General features: G+C 46.9%; 1 protein-coding gene across 3 annotated transcripts in view; it reads right to left on the reverse strand.

Annotated features, from left to right (window-relative positions):
* Nucleotides 1-19,905, reverse strand: part of IFT88 (intraflagellar transport 88) — a 497,265-nt gene that overhangs the window by 236,304 nt on the left and 241,056 nt on the right. For all 3 annotated transcript variants that reach the window (XM_069202281.1, XM_069202279.1, XM_069202280.1), the window contains exons 18-20: nucleotides 18,586-18,694; nucleotides 15,153-15,303; nucleotides 14,083-14,198 (exon numbers count right to left, since the gene is read on the reverse strand). In XM_069202281.1, coding sequence (XP_069058382.1) covers nucleotides 14,083-14,198; nucleotides 15,153-15,303; nucleotides 18,586-18,694 — 376 coding nt within the window. The remainder of the gene's footprint in view (nucleotides 1-14,082; nucleotides 14,199-15,152; nucleotides 15,304-18,585; nucleotides 18,695-19,905) is intronic.

Raw genomic sequence — 19,905 nt, forward strand, 5'->3', positions numbered from 1 at the left:
CCAACTTAGAAAGTCGTGCAATGCAGGTTAGAGTGCCGTGGACCCAGGCTTGGCTGTGCACAAAGGATTTCCGCCGGAAGTGCACAGGGGCCGGAGTAGCTGCAAAGTCGCGGTTCCCAGCAATGCAGCCCAGCGAGGTGAGGCAAGGACTTACCTCCACCAAACTTGGGCTGAAGAGTCACTGGACTGTGGGGGCCACTTGGACAGAGTTGCTGGATTCAAGGGACCTCGCTCGTCGTGCTGAGAGGAGACCCAAGGGACCGGTAATGCAGCTTTTTGGTGCCTGCGGTTGCAGGGGGAAGATTCCGTCGACCCACGGGAGATTTCTTCGGAGCTTCTGGTGCAGAGAGGAGGCAGGCTGCCCCCACAGCATGCACAAGCAGGAAAACAGTCGAGAAGGCGGCAGGATCAGCGTTACAGAGTTGCAGTAGTCATCTTTGCTACTATGTTGCAGGTTTGCAGGCTTCCAGCGCGGTCAGCAGTCGATTCCTTATCAGAAGGTGAAGAGAGAGATGCAGAGGAACTCGGCTGAGCTCATGCATTCGTTATCTAAAGTTTCCCCAGAGACAGAGACCCTAAATACCCAGAAAAGAGGGTTTGGCTACCTAGGAGAGAGGATAGGCTACTAACACCTGAAGGAGCCTATCAGCAGGAGTCTCTGACGTCACCTGGTGGCACTGGCCACTCAGAGCAGTCCAGTGTGCCAGCAGCACCTCTGTTTCCAAGATGGCAGAGGTCTGGAGCACACTGGAGGAGCTCTGGACACCTCCCAGGGGAGGTGCAGGTCAGGGGAGTGGTCACTCCCCTTTCCTTTGTCCAGTTTCGCGCCAGAGCAGGGGCTAAGGGGTCCCTGAACCGGTGTAGACTGGCTTATGCAGAATTGGGCACATCTGTGCCCAACAAAGCATTTCCAGAGGCTGGGGGAGGCTACTCCTCCCCTGCCTTCACACCATTTTCCAAAGGGAGAGGGTGTCACACCCTCTCTCAGAGGAAGTTCTTTGTTCTGCCATCCTGGGCCAGGCCCGGCTGGACCCCAGGAGGGCAGCTGCCTGTCTGAGGGGTTGGCAGCAGCAGCAGCTGCAGTGAAACCCCAGGAAGGGCAGTTTGGCAGTACCAGGGTCTGTGCTACAGACCACTGGGATCATGGGATTGTGCCAACTATGCCAGGATGGCATAGAGGGGGCAATTCCATGATCATAGACATGTTACATGGCCATATTCGGAGTTACCATTGTGAAGCTACATATAGGTAGTGACCTATATGTAGTGCACGCGTGTAATGGTGTCCCCGCACTCACAAAGTTCAGGGAATTGGCTCTGAACAATGTGGGGGCACCTTGGCTAGTGCCAGGGTGCCCTCACACTAAGTAACTTTGCACCTAACCTTTACCAGGTAAAGGTTAGACATATAGGTGACTTATAAGTTACTTAAGTGCAGTGTAAAATGGCTGTGAAATAACGTGGACGTTATTTCACTCAGGCTGCAGTGGCAGGCCTGTGTAAGAATTGTCAGAGCTCCCTATGGGTGGCAAACGAAATGCTGCAGCCCATAGGGATCTCCTGGAACCCCAATACCCTGGGTACCTCAGTACCATATACTAGGGAATTATAAGGGTGTTCCAGTAAGCCAATGTAAATTGGTAAAAATGGTCACTAGCCTGTTAGTGACAATTTGGAAAGAAATGAGAGAGCATAACCACTGAGGTTCTGATTAGCAGAGCCTCAGTGAGACAGTTAGTCACTACACAGGTAACACATTCAGGCACACTTATGAGCACTGGGGCCCTGGGTTACCTGGGTCCCAGTGACACATACAACTAAAACAACATATATACAGTGAAAAATGGGGGTAACATGCCAGGCAAGATGGTACTTTCCTACACCGCCCCAAGTGAAGGTCCCAAACCTAGAGACTGAGGCCAGGTAATCCACCGGCCACTGGAGACAGGATTGCAGCGGGTCGGAGAGTGGTGCAACGAGGTGAAGCAGCGGCGACTATATGCGCCTTGCTCCTGACCCAGGCGCTGCTGCCTTGGGGTGAGACGGTGCTTGGAAGTGAGCCTTCATTGCTGGTGGGATGTTAAGAGAGACTTGGACTGTACACTGGGGCCCGCAAAGCCTGGGGCCCAGTAGCAGAGACCCCAGCTGATCATGCTAGGGGGTGTGGGCTGGTGTGGGCTCGGAAGTATCTGCAGCTGAGGTAACTGTATATTACGAGAGATATAATGCACAACGACAAGCCGGTGTGGACCGCCTTGGCACAAACGCGCATGGATCAATTTACTACGGGCCCCAGCGTGACTCATGTCAGAGACCTGGAGACGGGCAGCTCTGGAGGGAAATCGGTGCCCACCAGCAACCTGGCAACCATTTTTCAGGCCATCCAAATGTCCCAGACAGCGGCTGTAGGAAGTTGGCTCTGTATATACTATATCAAAATTAGATATAGTGTGCACAGAGTCCAGGGGTTCCCCAAGAGGCTTGACAGATGCAATAATAGATAATATTAATGCTCCATTAGCGGTAGTGTGGTTGTGCAGTTAGGCTTATCAGAGTTAGTGTTAAGCATTTGTTGTACATACACACACAATAAGTCAAAACACACACTCAATGACAACTTCAGGCCAATAGGTTTTTATATAGAAAAATATTCTTTAGTTAATTTATTTCAAGAACCACAAGATTCATTTAGCAGGTAAGTACACTAAATGAAAGGTAATTTGCATAGTAATAGTTGAGACTTTGAATAGGTACAATATTGTACACAGTTTTCATTAAAAAGGTGAAAAGCTATTTTAAAAGTGGACAGTGCAATTTTCAACAGTTCCTGGGGGAGGTAAGTACCACACTTATGGGTTCAGTCTCCACGGCATCAGGTAGCCCACTGTTGGGGGTTCAAGGCAACCCCCAGCACCCAGCAACACAGGGCGGTCAGGTTCAGAGGTCAAACAAGAGCCAAAATAACGTGGGCGCCTATGGAGACAGGGGGTACTCCGTTTCCAGTCTGCTTGCAGGTAATACCTGCGTTGTCAGAGGGCAGACCGGGGGAGTTTGGAGGAGTACTTGGGGAGGGAGGAGCCCAGGCCCAAGTAGGCACAAAAACCACACCCTCAGCGGCACAGGGCGGCCGGGTGCAGTGTGCAAACAGGGTGTCGGGTTCTCAACAGAACTCTATGGAGGGACCCGGGAGTCACTTAGGCACTGCAGGGCAGGGCACAGGGGGGCCTTTGAGGCAAGCCACCAACTGGGCAAGTGTGAGGGCCGCCTACTAGTCGTTGCTACACCGGTGGTCGGCTTCTCACAGGCCTGGGGGCTGCGGGTGCAGTGCTTCTCCAGGCGTCAGATATCTTCGTATTGGGCAGTCGCAGTCAGTGGGGTCCTTGAAATTCCCTCTGCAGGCGTCATCGTCGGGGTGTAGGGAGGTCAGCCCAGGGTGGACACGTCGTTGGAGTGGCCTGGGGGTCCTCTCTGGATAGTTGGTTACTCTGGACACGGGCCGTCTGGTGCAGAGTAGTAGGACTCATGCTTCTGGAGTGAGGTGAGAGTCTCTTTAAAGTTGGTTTCTTGGTCTTTTCTTTGGGTAGGTCCGCTGTCCACTGGAGTTTATTGGTCTTCGGTGATGCAGTCAGTCCCCTGGAGGCTTTTTAGGGGTCACTGGTCCTGCAGAATGCGTAGCTTCTTTTCTTGCAGCTTTTTGAAGCAGGAGACGGGCCGGTAGGGCTGGGGCCGAGTCAGTTGGTGTCCCCTTCTCTTCTCTGCAGGGTTTTCAGCTCAGCAGTCCTTCTACTTTCTTTAAGTCATCAGGAATCTCATGATCTGGGTTCAGGGTCGCCCCTAAATACTAAATTAAGGGGGGGATTAGAGTCAAGGGGCAGTAGCCAATGCCTACTGTCCCTGAGGGTGGCTACACCCTCTTTGTGCCCACTCCCTCTGGGGAGGGCGGCACATCCCTATCCCTATTGCTCCTAATCCTCCAAAGCAAGATGGAGGATTCTCAAGGAGGGGGTCACTTCAGTTCTGGACACCTTAGGGGTGGTCCTGGCTGAGGGGGTGACTCCTCCTTGTTTTTCTCATTATCCCTCTGGACTTTTCACCAAAAGTGGGGGCTCATCCATGGGGCTGGGCATCTCCACTGGCTGGAGTGCCCTGGAGGCATTGTAACACCGGGCCTGAGCGTTTGAGGCTCACCGCCAGGTGTTACAGTTCCTGCACGGAGGAGGTGTGAAGCACCTCCACCCAGTGCAGGCTTTGTTTCTGGCCCCAGAGCGCACAAAGGCTCTCACCCCAGGGGGTCAGAAACTCGTCTCTCAGTGGCAGGCTGGGACAGCCCAGTCAGTCCTACACTGAAGGTTTGGGTAAAATATAGGGGGCAGTCTCTAAGATGCCTTCTTTGTGCATTTTTAATAAATCCAACACTGGCATCAGTGTGGATTTATTATTCTGAGAAGTTTGATACCAAACTTCCCAGTATTCAGTGTAGCCATTATGGAACTATGGAGTTCGTTTTGACAAACTCCCAGACCATATACTTAATATGGCCACACTGTACTTACAATGCCTAAGCATGGACTTAGACACTGTAGGGGCATATTGCTCATGCAGCTATGCCTTCACCTGTGGTATAGTGCATCCTGCCTTAAGGCTTTAAAGCCTGCTAGAGGGGTGACTTACCTTTGCCACAGGCAGTGGCTTGTGTGCATGGCACCCTGAGGGGATGCCATGTCGACTTTGCCTTTTTCTCCCCACCAACACACACAATCTGCAATGGCAGTGTGCATATGTTAGGTAAGGAGCCCCTTAGGGTGGCACAACACATGCTGCAGCCCTTAGGGACCTTCCCTGGTCACAGGGCCCTTGGTACCACTGCTACCTTTTACAAGGGACTTATCTGTGTGCCAGGGGTGTGCCAATTGTGGAAACAATGGTACATTTTTAGTGAAAGAACACTGATGCTGGGGCAGGTTAGCAGGGTCCCAGCACATTCTCAGTCAAGTCAGCATCAATATCTGGCAAAAAATAGGGGGTAACTGCAACAATGAGCCATTTTCCTACACTTTGTTTCTTTACTTTTTAAAGACAGGGATGCAGTACTACAGGAGGCATGCTCCAAGGGCGATCTGTGCTGCAACGGAGCAAAGGTCCTTATATTTCCAGATTACAGAAGAAATGTTAAATTGCAATGCCGATCCTACATGGATGTCAAGCAGAAACTGACAGTGATGGAGATACCATACAGTTTCCTTTTTCCTGTGAGGCTCCGAGTGGTGCATGGACATGGATAACCGAGGATGTCCCTCTGAATCCCCCCGGTGGTGGCCCACAACAGACTCGGGAAAGATTACCAATGGACAGTCAGCAAAGGCGGCCACTGGGCCCACGGCAATGTACTTGCTACAGGAGGCGCAGGGCGCAGCTGGGCTTGCGCACTGGCTCCCCCGTGGGGTCCCCGTCTGGGCGTACCACACCAGGGACCCTATCAGAGCAATCAGCAAGCAATGGCCCTGGAGGAGCGGAAGAGGAGCTGTGGGCACAGGGGCCAACACCTGAACGACTAGAAGCAGCTAGTGACTCCGCTATGTCCCGAACATCAGTGCTGTAAATTCAATATTGGGAAGGGAGGGGGGGGAAGGGCGAGTAAAACCCACACTAAGCACTCATTACACTATAAATGCCTAGTATCCAACGTTCTTTATTCTGACGCTAGGGAGGGGTCCACCACTGCCCAATAGATTGGGGTTTAGAACTCGCTCTGTAAGTGAGTAAGATGACATGGGTGACATGCTTCTTGGGGGAAGTATGGGGTGGCATGGGAGTTGGGGGGTATGGGAGTTCAGGCCATGTAACAAGGCATTCGTTATTGTTGTCTAGTTTCATTGTTTGTTTCCTGTAACTAACAAATGCACAGGGAGGTTGGCATACGCTGCTGTACAACAGAGTACGACACACACTGAGACGCTATGCTTAGATTGCTGGGGGGGGGGACCCAAAGGATACCCGGGAGGACCCATGGGTAGAATTTCGATTGCCATACACCCGCAGACAAAATGGGGCCGGTACACATTATTTCATGGAACATTAGTTGTCTTCTAGACAAAATCAAGCGCAGAGCTGTACTCGCATATGTTCGCAGCCACCGGCCTGACATGCTTATGCTGCAAGAGACTCATCTCCTAGGGGACTGCTGTCCATTTCTGGCTCGTAAGGGCTTTGACAGGGTATACTATGCTGGGTTTCTGCGGGGCTTGAGAGGAATAGCGATACTGCTTCACTGCTCATTTCCTATGGCGATCACCCAAGTGTGGAGGGACACACAGGGGCAATATGTGGCCCTGACTGGGAAAGTTGAGGGCCTCACGATCAATGCCATTAGCGTATACGCCCCACCTGCGGCAGTATGCAGGACTCTAAACGATCTAACCAACCTGCTCCTGGATCTTCCCCAGGGAGCCACTATGTTAGGGGGAGACTTCAATGCAGTTTTTGACCCCACGTTGGACGGGACTGGGTCCCCATCGGCCCAAAGGCAGACCACAGCCATCAGATTGTCGGGTGGCTGGCGTCCACAGGGCCATGAGATGCGTGGAGGTTGTGGCACCCACGGCACCGTCACTTTACGCGCACTTCGGCAGCCCATCGTACGCAGTCTAGAATTCACCTTGTTTTATTGCCGGCCACAGATTGCCGCAATCTCACGCACATTGACATTTTACCACGTGGGATATCTGACCATGCGCCACTCCCGTTTGTTATGGGGCCCGATCAGGCGATGGTCTGCCCTATGTGGCGAAAGAATGCGTGGTACCTGCAGCACAAACCTCATGTCCAACAATTGAAACAAGCGCTCCAGGAATATTTTGCCCTCAACAGGGATTTGGTTCCCTCCACAGGAGTTCTTTGGGCCGCCGGTAAGGCGGTGAGGCGGGGGACAGCCAGGAGCCTTGTCCGCTTCTGAGAGAGATCCCAGACCCTTCACATTACTCAGCTGGAGGCCCGGGATGTCCAGCTGGAAGGGGAACAGAGTGCGCAGCAAAGCTAAGTATTGGCCAGACAACTCCTACTGATCCGAGAGAAGATCTGTGACCACTCTCTGGAGGAGGCTAAACACCTTTGGCGAGTGACCAATGCCAGGGTGTATGTATGGATGGGGGGACAAAAATGAGAAGCTGCTTCACTGGTTGGCTTCTTATCATCAATCATCTAGAATTATCCCCGAAATCTTGAACACACACGGAGAACCTGTCTCCAAATTTCAAGAAGTGGCAGACTCGTTCGCCTCATATTACAAGGTACTATATCAGGCCTCATTGATTGTGATTGATTTAGATCATGCCCGCCAATTCTTAACAGACATTCCCCTCCCCAAACTGCCCCCTACAGAGGCAAAAATACCTGACGAACCTCTAACAAGTGAAGAAATCGGGGAGGCCATTTCCTCACTGGGGGCGGGTAAGACTCCTGGACCCCAAGGGTTCCTGTTGGAATATTATAAGGTGTTCTGGGATGACCTGATACCGCACTTTAAAGCCTTATATGAGGAAGTGGATCGACGGTGCTCCTTTCCGGAAGGGTTAGATGTAGCCACTATTGTGGTGCTTCCCAAAACTCAACCACAGACACGGCAGTGTGCCTATTACAGGCCAACATCCCTTATTAATAGTGAAGTGAAAATGTATGCCACAATTCTTGCCTCACGTCTTAAAAGGGTGCTACCGCTGCTGATTCACCCGGATCAGTGTGGATTCATGGCCAACTAAAGCATGCAGCACTGTATACGTCTTTTACACATGGCCCTAGCACTGCACCACCAGTTGCCCCAGAACCTAGTCCTTCTATTTATTGATTTTGAAAAGGCGTTCAACACTGTTGACTTGGGATTTCCCTTCCTAGTATTACAGCATGCAGGTTTGGGGCTGAGATTCCGCTGACTATTCCATGCCTTATATGCCAACCCCAGGGCCCGAGTGCAGGTCAGCTGTATCTTATCCTCTATTTTTCCTATCCACAGGGGAACGTGCCAAGGCTGGCCCCTGTCCCCTCTCCTTTTTGCCCTGGCCATTGAACCTTTGGCACAGCTGAATAAATTAGACTTACTATATCAAGGTTGGAATTGGGGAACACCTTCTGAAGACCGAGTGGCCCTGTATGCCGATGATGTTCTGCTCTATATGAGGGAGCCCAGTGAAACTGGTCCAAGGAGCTTCCACCTCCTGCGTTGCTATGAAGAGGCATCAGGGCTCAAAATGAACCCCACCAAATCGGTGTTGGTGCCCCTGGCGCTGTTGCGAGATTGCTATGATTGGCTGGGGGGTGCACATTCGCTGGCTGAGCTTTAAATACCTTGGTATATGGGTGGCCCTCCTTCCGGAAATCACATGGACCCTAAGTTTGACACCACTACTATTCCGAATCAATGCAGATTTACAAAGATGGCAAGTATTGTCGTTAAACATCCTGGGCCAGGTGGCCTTATATAAAATGATGGTAATACCACACCTTCTATATGTGCTTCAAAAGTTTCTGTTTTTGATCCCACGCCCCTGATTCCAGGCACTGGAGAGAGCTACCACCTTTTTCCTTTGGTATGGCACGAGGATAGCACTACAGCACTGCCAGAGGGGGTATATGATGGGGGTATGGGTATGGGTATGGGTAGCCCCTACCTGTACTATTTAGCGACACAACTCCTGGTGGTGCATGACTGGTTTAATGGGGGGTGGACTGACCCGGCCTATCAGTTAGAGCTAAACACAGTGGGATTTCCACGTATTCTAGATCTTCTTTATGGCTCACCACTTCGCTGAGAAATGGATCCAGTGACCAAAGCGGTCTTTCTCACTTGGCGATCAGCACTGCGACATACTCGGTGGAACAATGTCATCACCCAACAGACTCCACTCTGACATGGAACATGGCTGAGAGAATCGGCTGCATTGGGAGGGATTGTGAAATAGGACCTCGTGGGCATTTCGCACCTAGGGGATGTATGGAGGGAAGATGCCATGCGATCCTTTCAAGATTTGCAATCTGACTTTCAACTTTCCTGCATGCAGTTCTTCAGATACCTCCAACTCCGGCATGCCCTGGGCAAGCACTAGTCCCGCAAAGACTCGGTGCCGGAATACAGTCCACTAGAGGCTAAGCTGCTAATGGAAGCGTTGGGGAAAAAAGAGGTCTCCCAAATCTACAAGATATTAATTTACAACGCTCCAGGCAACCTAAACCATTTCAGGAACAAGTGGGAGGGCTGGTTGGGACCCACTGAGGAGACTGACTGAGTGGAAGCACTAATGGCACCCAGAATTCTGGCGGTGTCTGCAAGACTGCGTGCGGTGCAGCTATACTTTTTGTATGGTGCATATCTATCCCCTGACCAGCTATATCGGGTGGGTCTTTGCCCTTCTGCTCAATGTCCACAGTGTGCAAGAGACTCTGCAGACTTTTTTCATATGGTCTGGACATGCCCGCTAATACAGGTGTACTGGGGTAAGATAAATTGCGCATTGAATGTAGTGCTGGGGAGGGAGCAACAGATGTCCCCAGAATTGGCCCTGCTGGGCACGCTGGAGGAGTTGGAAGGCACAAGAGCTGATCGCACGTTTGTTGGTGCTGCTATGCTGGTGGCCAAGAGAGACATTTCAGCCACCTGGAACTCTCCCAATTGGCCGTCCCTCTAGAAGTGGAGGCGCAGAGTTGACTGGTGTGCAAACCAAAAGAAAATTGGTCTATTAAGTGAGGGGCTGTCCCATAAGCACATGAAGGTCTGGGGGAAATGGTTGGTCTTCTCCCATGAACGAGCATGACTGTGTATTTCTCTACTGTACAACAATGTTGTGGACCTGTCATATGGTTAAAGAATACTGTCATTATAAGTATGATTCCAAGCTGGCTGCGCTAGGTTTTTCTCCTTCCTGCTTTGCTTTCTTTCAACAAAACCAATACAAATTTGTTTATTAAAAAAAAACACGATGCTGCTGGGAACCAGGCACATAAACCTGTTACGTTAGGCAGATTTGTAGAGTGCACTATCACCTGGAAGGTTATCCTGGCGGTGAGCAGGTGTGAGTCTAGCCACAACTAGGATATAGTGGGACTACTAAAAAAGCCAGGTCTTCAGATTCTTGCAGAATGAAATAAGCGAGGAGAAGGCTCTTGAGTGTAGCATCATGTCATTCAATGCTTTAGGAGCAATGCAGGAAAAGGCTTGACTGGTGGATCTGGTTTTCTATACGTGCGGGCCACTGTATACATTGAATGTGTGGGTGAGGAGTTTGAATTGTGCTCATTTGTGGATGGGGAGCCAGTGGAGCTCGAGGTGTGGTGTGATGCGAGTGCAGAATGGGAGGTTAAGAATGATTCCGGTCACCAGGTTCTAAATGGTCTGCAGCCTTATAGTGATTTTTTTTATCCCAGCACAGGAGGTGTTCCTATAGTCCAGCTTGCTTGTGACCAGGATGTGTATGATGGTTTTCCAGGTGTTGATTGGGAGCCATTTGAAAATCTTTCTCAGTATCTCCAGGGTATGGCAGCATGATATGGTGAAGGCACTGACTAGGGCGGTCATGTCAAGTTTCCTGTTGATGATGAACCTGAGGTTCTGGGTGTGGGTGGGGGGACGGGTGTCGATCCTAGCTCTCACATAATGGTGTTCATACAGTGGGTGATCTACTGTGGTGGCAACTCTAGACCTACCTGCTGTGAGAAGCATACCTTTAAACAAATGCAGTGTCGGGAGATCGCCTTAGAAGGCCACTTGAAATAGAACCACCTCACACTGATTCATAGATTTGAGTCAGAGGATCCAACTTCACCATTTGGTTCCAGTTCCAAGTCTTTCATGACCAAGGAAGAGAATGCTCCACAGAGTACTCGAAGGATTACTGTGTGACTACGACTGATGTCTCCCTGATAATCAGTCTCCCACCTGTGACGGGACATCGCCTGAAGTCTGCCCTTTCCACTTGAAAGGGCTGAGGTTCTGTTAAGTGCCTTGAAGCCTTTCTGCCAAGAAAGGGAAGGAGCCTGATTGTCCTTGTAGGAGGAGAGACTGTCCAGTGGAGATGTCCAGTGTGTTCCTGTTTGGAGGGGCACCAAGAAAAAGCAGACCATTGGATAGCAAAGCCAGGAGCAACCTGTGCTGAAGAAGATCTCCAAGTCTTGACAGAGTTTCTTGCAGGAAACGCTACAAGAGCCATGAGGATCACTGTGGACCAATCAGGGCTACAACTGCTGTGAGAACTGTGGTGGCCCAATTAGGGCTACAACTGCCTTGAGGGACATAGCTGTGTGAAGGGGGTTACAACTGCTGTAGGGTTCATCTTCACCTGGCTGATTGGATTTGCGTTGGCATAGACAGTGCTTCAACTACCCTGGTGCCCACATCTGCCCAGTCAGAAATGACTTTGCCTCCTAAGGCAGATGGAACTTCAAGTGTTGAGTTAGTGCCTGTATGAGTACTCAGACCTCTGGGCAGCATTTGGATCCACACAGTAGGTTGTGTGCAGAGGAAATCTGGGCCATGACCAGCATCCTCAGTGGCCTCCAAGTAACTGCACCTGAGTAGTGCTGGATCCACCTGCAGTGAAGTCAAGATACAGAGTATGCGCTAGCCAAGCATGGGAGACTATGAACTGAATTCCTACTTGCTACACCACCATGGGTCAGAACTCAAGAAAATGAGTGAATTGATTAGGCATTGAAAATGGAGCACCCATAATCTGCAGCTGAGCCTTATACATGCTTCAGACATAATTACTGGGGGTAAAAGTTAATCTGAGGTCACCCAGGTGGAATATAATATAGAGGGGGTAAGGGATGTAGCAAAAACGTCGTGACCAGGATCACTGACATGTATACTACATTGTGCTGTGTAGTATTGAGTAATACCGTGAGATTAAAAATAACTTTATTTTCTTAACAGACAAGCAATGGGCTGGACTTTGAAATTATGGTGTCTGTTGGCTGATTACGTTCTGAGCTTGTGCCCCCACACTATCTGCCTGAGAAGTATGTGACTGCTAGCACTCCCTACGCTAAGTGTCGAGTGGAGAAAGATATGTAATTAGTCAAGTTTGTGGCACCACAGTAGGACAGACCCCAGGACACGAGTGGCAAATGCCTTCAACCATCAGAGGTTGGGTCCAGTAGCCCCCTATCTTCCCTGCAGCCCCCCAAACAAGGTTTGACATCTGCTTTATTTCTTTTGTATTGAAATTAATAAAATCTGTTTAAAAAAAGACTACAGTGATGCAGGGCTCGCTTAATATGTTCACGTTGGGGCAGAAGAGGGGGTAGGCTCTTCCAGAACAATCACAGCTACTGATGTAAAGTGCTTTCAGTACTCCACTGATATAGGCGAGTCAAAAATTATTGTCATATTTTTGGCAGGCTTAAACAGTATTCCCATATTTCTGACAGTCTTAAGTAGGTGGGGTTCAGTGCCCAAAAATGAGTGACATGTGACTCATGAAGAGGTGATAATTGAGGGGTCCATAAACTGGATATCAGATATGTCTCCAATTGGGCTTACATCAATTTTTCGATCTGTGAGAGACAACTCATTATTTTTGGTGAACAGTAGAGCTTTTGGTGAATCAGAAGGTAAGCTTGTAATTCACATACATTGGTATCTTAAGCTGTTGTACGAATCATGGACATTCTTTAGGTAGATGCTGATAAAGATCCAACAATTAGGTTGACACTCTAATTGCAGACAGACCTTTTCACAGTGAAGTCACGCTTTGCTAAATTCTTGCACTCCATTGGAGGAAAAAGGATTCCATTCTCTTCATAGCCTAACTAACGAGCTGCCATAGCCATGTGTTTAATCAGGTAACCACGGCATATCATAACATGGACTTTGACAAACACACAACAGGTCTAGCACAACCAGGAATGAAGCCCCTGTTCCACATCTTTCACTACTTATGCCCTCTTAAAGACACCAACCATAGTTTCTACTTATCAAACTACTGACTCGGCATCGTCCAAATGTTTTATGACCACTCTTTATGTCTTTTCTGAAAAGAAGGAGTGGCTGGATTTGTCCAGAACTTTTCTGGAGTAGAGACCAGGTCAGTTGTTTTGAAAAAGGTTTGCCACTTTGTTTTTTTAAAAAACGAACTGTACACTTTCTGAAGAAAGTACAACCTGCAATATTTTAAAATGTCTTAATCCGTACGAACATTATATGCAAAACTGGCATTACAGCTAGAAAAAAACAATAACGTTCATTATTAAAGCTAAACATAAGTCGACACTGTGCTTGTTGCAAGAGCTTGTAGTATTGTACTTAAAAACAGACAAGCCGTGGGTTTTCATGGCGATCTGTTCTCAGTTAAGTAGTGCCTTGGAGTTGTCCATTAGGTTTACAATTTAGGAAAGATATGCTGGTAACTGTCAGTGCCCACGGGCCACGTTTGAAATGTAGCATATTTGCTGTAGGAACAGGTGAACATTTCGACTATTACATGAAATTGTATTCTCTAGTAAAGCACGTTAGGGAAGTGGGAAAAGGGAAACTTGCATTAACATGGTGGATAAGCAGGTGACGTATAATACGTTCTAAATATATGTAAAATTACATAAATCGTTAAACCAACATAACTTTTATTAGAAGATAGAAACGCCTACCCTGGATATAAATATATTATTAAAACAGGTAAAAAAAATCAACAGTACATTGTTACAACGGCGACAGATGCAGAAAATATATATAGCATGAATATAACACACTTTTGCAGCATACATATAAAATACATTTCCATATACACTCACACCATTTCAGTAGAGTAGAGAATGGGCTATTTATTGCATGCAACAGTTATTAGGCCCTGCTCCATTATGGCAGAAGAGGGAGAATCACATCGTATTAACCTAATTCCCGAGATTACTCAAAGGCACTGCCGCTAGGTACATCACACATACATTTAAAGAATTATAGTTCTAGGAAAAAAGCTCTTCAATGAAAAATATTAAGCAGCTCTATGAGAAGTCCCATTTCTCCCAGCTCCTGGTTCAGAATGATAACTTGACATGCAGGCACTCAATGCGGACATTAAAGTAAAGAGGAGAACCTCTACTCACAGGATAATTGCTGCTCTTTCAAAGTACTTAATGGCTTTTTCACAGAACTGCGTGTCGATGTAATAGGCTCCCAGCCACTCAATGACCTCAATGTTTGAGGGGAAATAACGATACGACTGGAAAAGTATGAAAGAAATAGAGAAACAATTTTTGCAATAAACAGCAAATTGATTCGAGCCAAAAGGCTGCTTTAAATTGGTCAAAAACATTGCGCACACACACGCACGCACTGAATGAAAGTACTGTGTGCGTACTTCGGGCTAATCCCTAAATAACAACTTTCTTGTATAGAAATCAAAGTTTGTTGGTTACTTGCAGTGTTTTTAATCAAACCATGAAGAGGAAGTTCTGGGCACGTCGTCATGTGCTCCTGTTCCACAGAACTTCAGGAGGGCTCAGCATGCTTAATAATCTCAAGTGTCCCAGTGTGTACTAAGAAACAATCCACTTAAATATGCCACGCGTGAGAACCAAGGGGAATATCAAGATGAATTCAGAAAAACGAACTTTCTGGATAAGTAACCAAAGCATTTTGTGCCCAAGTGAAAAGAATACATTGAGGGTTTGGGATGCCACTAGACCGAGGTGGCGCATAAACCACATGCCATGGAGCAGGAATTTAAAAAGCCGACATCAACCCAGCTCTCACAGACGTTCAGTCCTTTACTGTAATTAATGGCATTCTTTGCGCTTTATACGTTTTCAGAGGGAAAGTATGCTTACAAGTATGCTTACGGAGCCATCAGGAGGCATGTCGTTGCTATCATGTAAAGTTAAGATACAAATTGATTACCCACCGCACCCTCTCCTTGAGTCAAAGAAGAAACATTTCAAAGCAAGAGTGAATATTCACACTTTTACAAGCAATACTTTTAATAGTGATTCATCACATCTTTTCATTTATTTTGAAAAATAGTTAATCACGCTTCAGATCAACAGGAACCCTCAATACATGTATATGTGGTGTCAAGATGCTTTTTGATATGCTTAGGAATGTGCATGATATATATGTATAACGTGGTTACAGTTTTATGACGAAAGAACCGTAAAAGAAGAAAGCTCCTCCTTACCTCATAGTAATATTGAAACGCTTGGGATTTATCCCCTTCACTATCGTAAAGTTCGCCAAGTTTTGCCAGTACATGGGAATCTGTCGGTACAACACTGATAAGCTGCATGAGCCACTCGATTGCCTGATTAGGATCCTCCAACATTTCATACCTGAGATTGCTCAAATTAAGGATGATTACTTTGGAGTTAATACATTTTGATAAAACAAAACATGGACACATAATGCAGTCAGGAACTGATGGCTTGTTTGCACTGTATAACTTATACTCTGTTAAACATGTATAGCTGTGCAGCAGTGGTTTGGCTTTTGGTGGTGTGTCTTGATGCTCTACTGGAGAAACCTCTCTAGCCGTTCTTTCGATGGGTGGTTATTCTAAAGAGGGTTAGGCGACCAGAGTATTGTTGAGGTGAATGATGTCTGAAAAGTTCACACTCCAGTGGTGTGAGAGACAAAATACCCCAAAGGCTCATTCTGAACTAGAACCACTAGTGGCACGTGCTTGGTGAGTGGATGGCCTAGCCAAAGTAATGAAGGAGGTCAATAGTGGGACAAGGATTTTTGGTGGCTCAGACAAAAGATCCTTTTGCCAATCTTGGCCCCTCTCCTTTCTAAATGTGGCCGATTTTGAAATGCTCAGCAGCAATGTCCCACCCCATGCTGCATCTTGGTCATGACACAGTAAGAAACTTGTGCTCTTTAAGAACTGCATTCTGTAAAATCTTCTGATATGCTTAAAAAAAGATACTGGGAGGAGGTAGCCTTCACTTAAGAGGGGGACTTGCAGTAGCTCAAAGAAATGTCCATAGCAATTTGAGGGGCAGGACCAAAGAGAATCTGCCTGGACTTGACTGTTGCATGTCCTATTCCTCAGAGTGCAAAGAAGAAGCTGAAGTGAGGTCAAGGAGGTGCATAATGAGGACAAGATAGGAACACACAACTCCTTTGTCTTCTTAGACATTTTTGAAAATAACATTTTCTTCCCATGCCAGAGACGGACTCCTATTTGTAAAAATGATTGAACAATACCAGTGACACGTCACACGTTCAAGGTGTTGCAGCAAGTCTAGCACGTGATCTGATCTGCACTGGCCTTTTCTTGACCTCCATGACCTCAACTTACCACCACATCTGCTACAGACAAAGGTCAATTACCTTTTCTTAATCATGTTGCTTCATGCAATATGAAATGTGGTCTCTAACTTCTAGGAAATTATGTTTATTTCTCACTACTTAAGCGAACTTAGATGAACACAATTATCAAATTAAACTATCTGAAGAATCCTAGGGCTAAATGTACAGAGAATTGTTGTGGCCGCAAACACTCCCAATAGGAGATTGTGACCGCATAAATGCTTTTTGCAATGTATTAAACCCATTTTAGGAGTTGAAAACATTTTGATGACTCCTAAACTGGTTTAGAAATGGCTAAGCAATCAGAACTGTTGTAGGTGTTGCTTCCAACTAGCGATTCCTATCATTATATATCAATGTTTTAAGATTGAAATAATAGCCATAAACCACTGAAAAGTTATTGACTCCCGTCAGGGTAGTAACCCATTCACAAAGGGGAAGAGGTCCAACTGGGATCGCTTCCTCTTTGAGAATGTTAAAAATAAGTTGTTAGGGAGTAGGCTGTTGCCACTAAACCAAAGGCAACTCTCAAAAAAACACAGGCTCTCATTATGACTGCAGTGGTCTTTTGCCAAGACTGCTGCATTATAACTGCAGTGGTCTTTTGCCAAGACCGCCGCACCCGTCGCTGCAGGAAGACCGCCAGTGCTTGTGGTCTTCCGACTGCTGTATAATGACTGCCACTGGATATCCGCACTGCTGGCAGTCAGCTATTTGGCTGCATTCATCACGGCGGTCGGTGGTGCTTAGGCGGTTCCACCACCAGCACCACCACTCCAGAAAAAAAACACCCACAGAATTACAACCAGTAATTCTGTGTGGCGGCCTTCTGGTGGCATGGTGGTGCCGGCGGTGGGAGCGCCTGTCCTGTCCCCTAATGGAGGAGCACCTCGTTGGACGAGGTAAGTGCCGTCCGCAAGGGGAGGGAGGCGGGGTGTGTGTGAATGGGTGTGTGTGAGTGTGTGTCATGAATGGGGGAAGTGGGAGTGTCTGTGCGTGCGTGCCTGTGTGTAAATGTGGCGATGGTGATAGGTGTGTGTATGCATGTGGACAGGGGGTGTGGGTGTGTGCATGGTTGAATGTGTAAGGGGTGGGGGGTGTGAGTAAGTGCGTGCAGGTGCGTGTATATATGTACGTAGTTGAAGGGAGCGGGCGGGGTGATGGAGAGTGTATGCATGCGTGTGTGATGTGTATGGGTATGTATGCATGTCTACGGGGTAATGTGAGTGCGCGTGTGAGTGGGGTGTGTGTGTGTGTGTAATTGTTGTGTGTTGGTGCATGTGTGAGAGTCCCGGTGACAAGAATGCAAGTTCCTGTCATTTGGATACCCTCCTGCGAGCATTTTGTGGCGATAAGACCGCCAGGAAAATGCTGACAGTGTCCTGAGTTGGAATTACCTCAGTGGTCATCCGACTCCCGCCGGGCTGCAGGTGGAAACCTCCAGCCCGGTGGACCGTGGTAAAGCAGCAGGACGGACGGAGACCCTGCAGTTTGGCAGTGGCCAAACTGCCTCTGTCGTAATATGGTGGTCTGCATCGCCGGTCCTGCAGCGGTGAGACCGCCACAGAAGGGTCATAATAAGTGCCACAGTCTTTTTTTCCTTTAAGGAAAATGGGCTGCTTTTAAAAAAAAACTAAAAAAAAAAGTTTACTTCACTGATAGGCAATCACATACATTGTTGTCTGCTGACTCCACCAGGCCAACATACCTATGATGGCTTAAGTGCTTAATTTAAGCCTGTGGAGGCCAATGGCATTCATTTTTGGGCACCAGTAGTTATTTTTCCTCAGCAGACTTTCACCCAGAGCGAGAGAGAGAAAAATACAAACAGGGCAATGAAAAAGGCAGACATAGACAGAAAAACAATGACAAAAGGAAAAAGATTATATGAGAAAGAACCTACAAGAGTGGGATAAAAGGGCAGCGAGTGTCTGGTGGTGGAAATAAAGAGGTATGTGGTGGATTCAAGACTATGAACAGTTGGTATTCAGAACCTCAAATATTTGAAGCACCAGATGCTGGCTTACTGTTTTACAACTTTAACAACGTATGGCCTCCAATCGGAGTGAAGTTCAATTCGTGACCTGCTTTATTAATTTTAATGAAGTAGGTTGGATTGCAATTTACTCCGAATTTAAATTTTCGAAACCAACCTATCCAGAAAATTATTTAATGGATGCAAAAATACTTGTTGCAAATTGAAACCAATATTTTGTGAGCAGTACGAAATCTACCACCTACATCGCAGTGTCTTTCTTTGCCAGGCAGTAGATCTTTCTCAAGACTTTAAAGAAGGATACAAATTGGCTATTTGGTAAAGAACCTGAGCGCTATTTCTAAGTATTGCATGAAGTTTAAGAAAGCAATCCAGTGCTTCCTCCAGCCGGCTTAATTTCTTATAGGTCAAACCTAAAACAAATAGATACTGTTAGTAAAATAATAAAAATAACACTAACATATAATAGAGGTAAGTATGCTTCATATTTTGAAATCAAACCTGTATTTAGACTTATTCCATCCATTTTGATTTTTACAGGATCAATATTGTAACTGGAAAAGGGATAGTGTATTTACACAAAGTGTGCAACATTAAACTGTGTAACTTCACAGAGTGCAAACTTGCCAATTACCCACATCTTCGCTTAAACGTGTTTATCAACTCTGCATAACTTCAAATAGAAAATAAATTTCACACAAACACTATTTTTTTCAGGATAATTCTTCTAGGAAGCAAAATCTTGCAGTTTCACAAGCACTCTGTATTTAACAGTAACTCGCCTGGATATCTAAACTATTCCCAAAATGTTTCGGCACACAGGTGTAACTTACATGAAGAAAATCCACATCCTGTTTCATAAAGTAAGAATATGCGCAGAGGTCACTTGGGACTGCTGAAAATCTGTGAGCTGGGCAGGATTCTCAGTAGTCGTCACTGAAAACTAGGGGTGGAGGAAGTGTGTTCCCAGGGAAGTGTCAAAGGAGTGGAGAAAGGACGTTGTATAAACACCGACAAAGCTGTAACTTTGCAGATATTCCATGTTTTCTTAAAACTTACGTGAACGTCTTGTGCAGTTAAGTGTGAGAAAACACACACATCAATTTTTAACAATATGAACGAGAATGGAAAATGAATACCCCAGCGACAAAAAGTGTTGTAATGGTAGGAGAAGTATCACAAGGGGTTCCCTGATTAAATGAACGTAGCTCAAACAGGGAAGAGACTACTACCACTTTTGGTCTCGATATATTGACGATATCTTCTTTACCTGGACAGGCTATGAAGACCTTCTTAAAGAATTTAGCCATTGGATCAATGTATGCAACCCAAACTTAAAATTTACGATCCACATTAGTCGTGAAAAAGTAGAGTTTTTAGATATTTGGATTGGCCATAATAATTCGCAACTTGAGATGTCCCTATATACTAAACCGACTGCCAAAAACACCATACTTCACTTTGAAAGCTTTCACCCTACCAGCCAAAAACAGGGGATACCCTTTAGCCAGTTCCTACGCGTCCGTAGGAACTGTTCTAGCTTGCGTGACTTTGAATATCACGCTGAGATTCTACAGCAAAGATTTCTCCTGCGAGGGTACCCTAGAAGACTCATCAGGGATTC

Source organism: Pleurodeles waltl, chromosome 8, assembly GCF_031143425.1.
Source record: "Pleurodeles waltl isolate 20211129_DDA chromosome 8, aPleWal1.hap1.20221129, whole genome shotgun sequence".
Taxonomy (NCBI): domain Eukaryota; kingdom Metazoa; phylum Chordata; class Amphibia; order Caudata; family Salamandridae; genus Pleurodeles; species Pleurodeles waltl.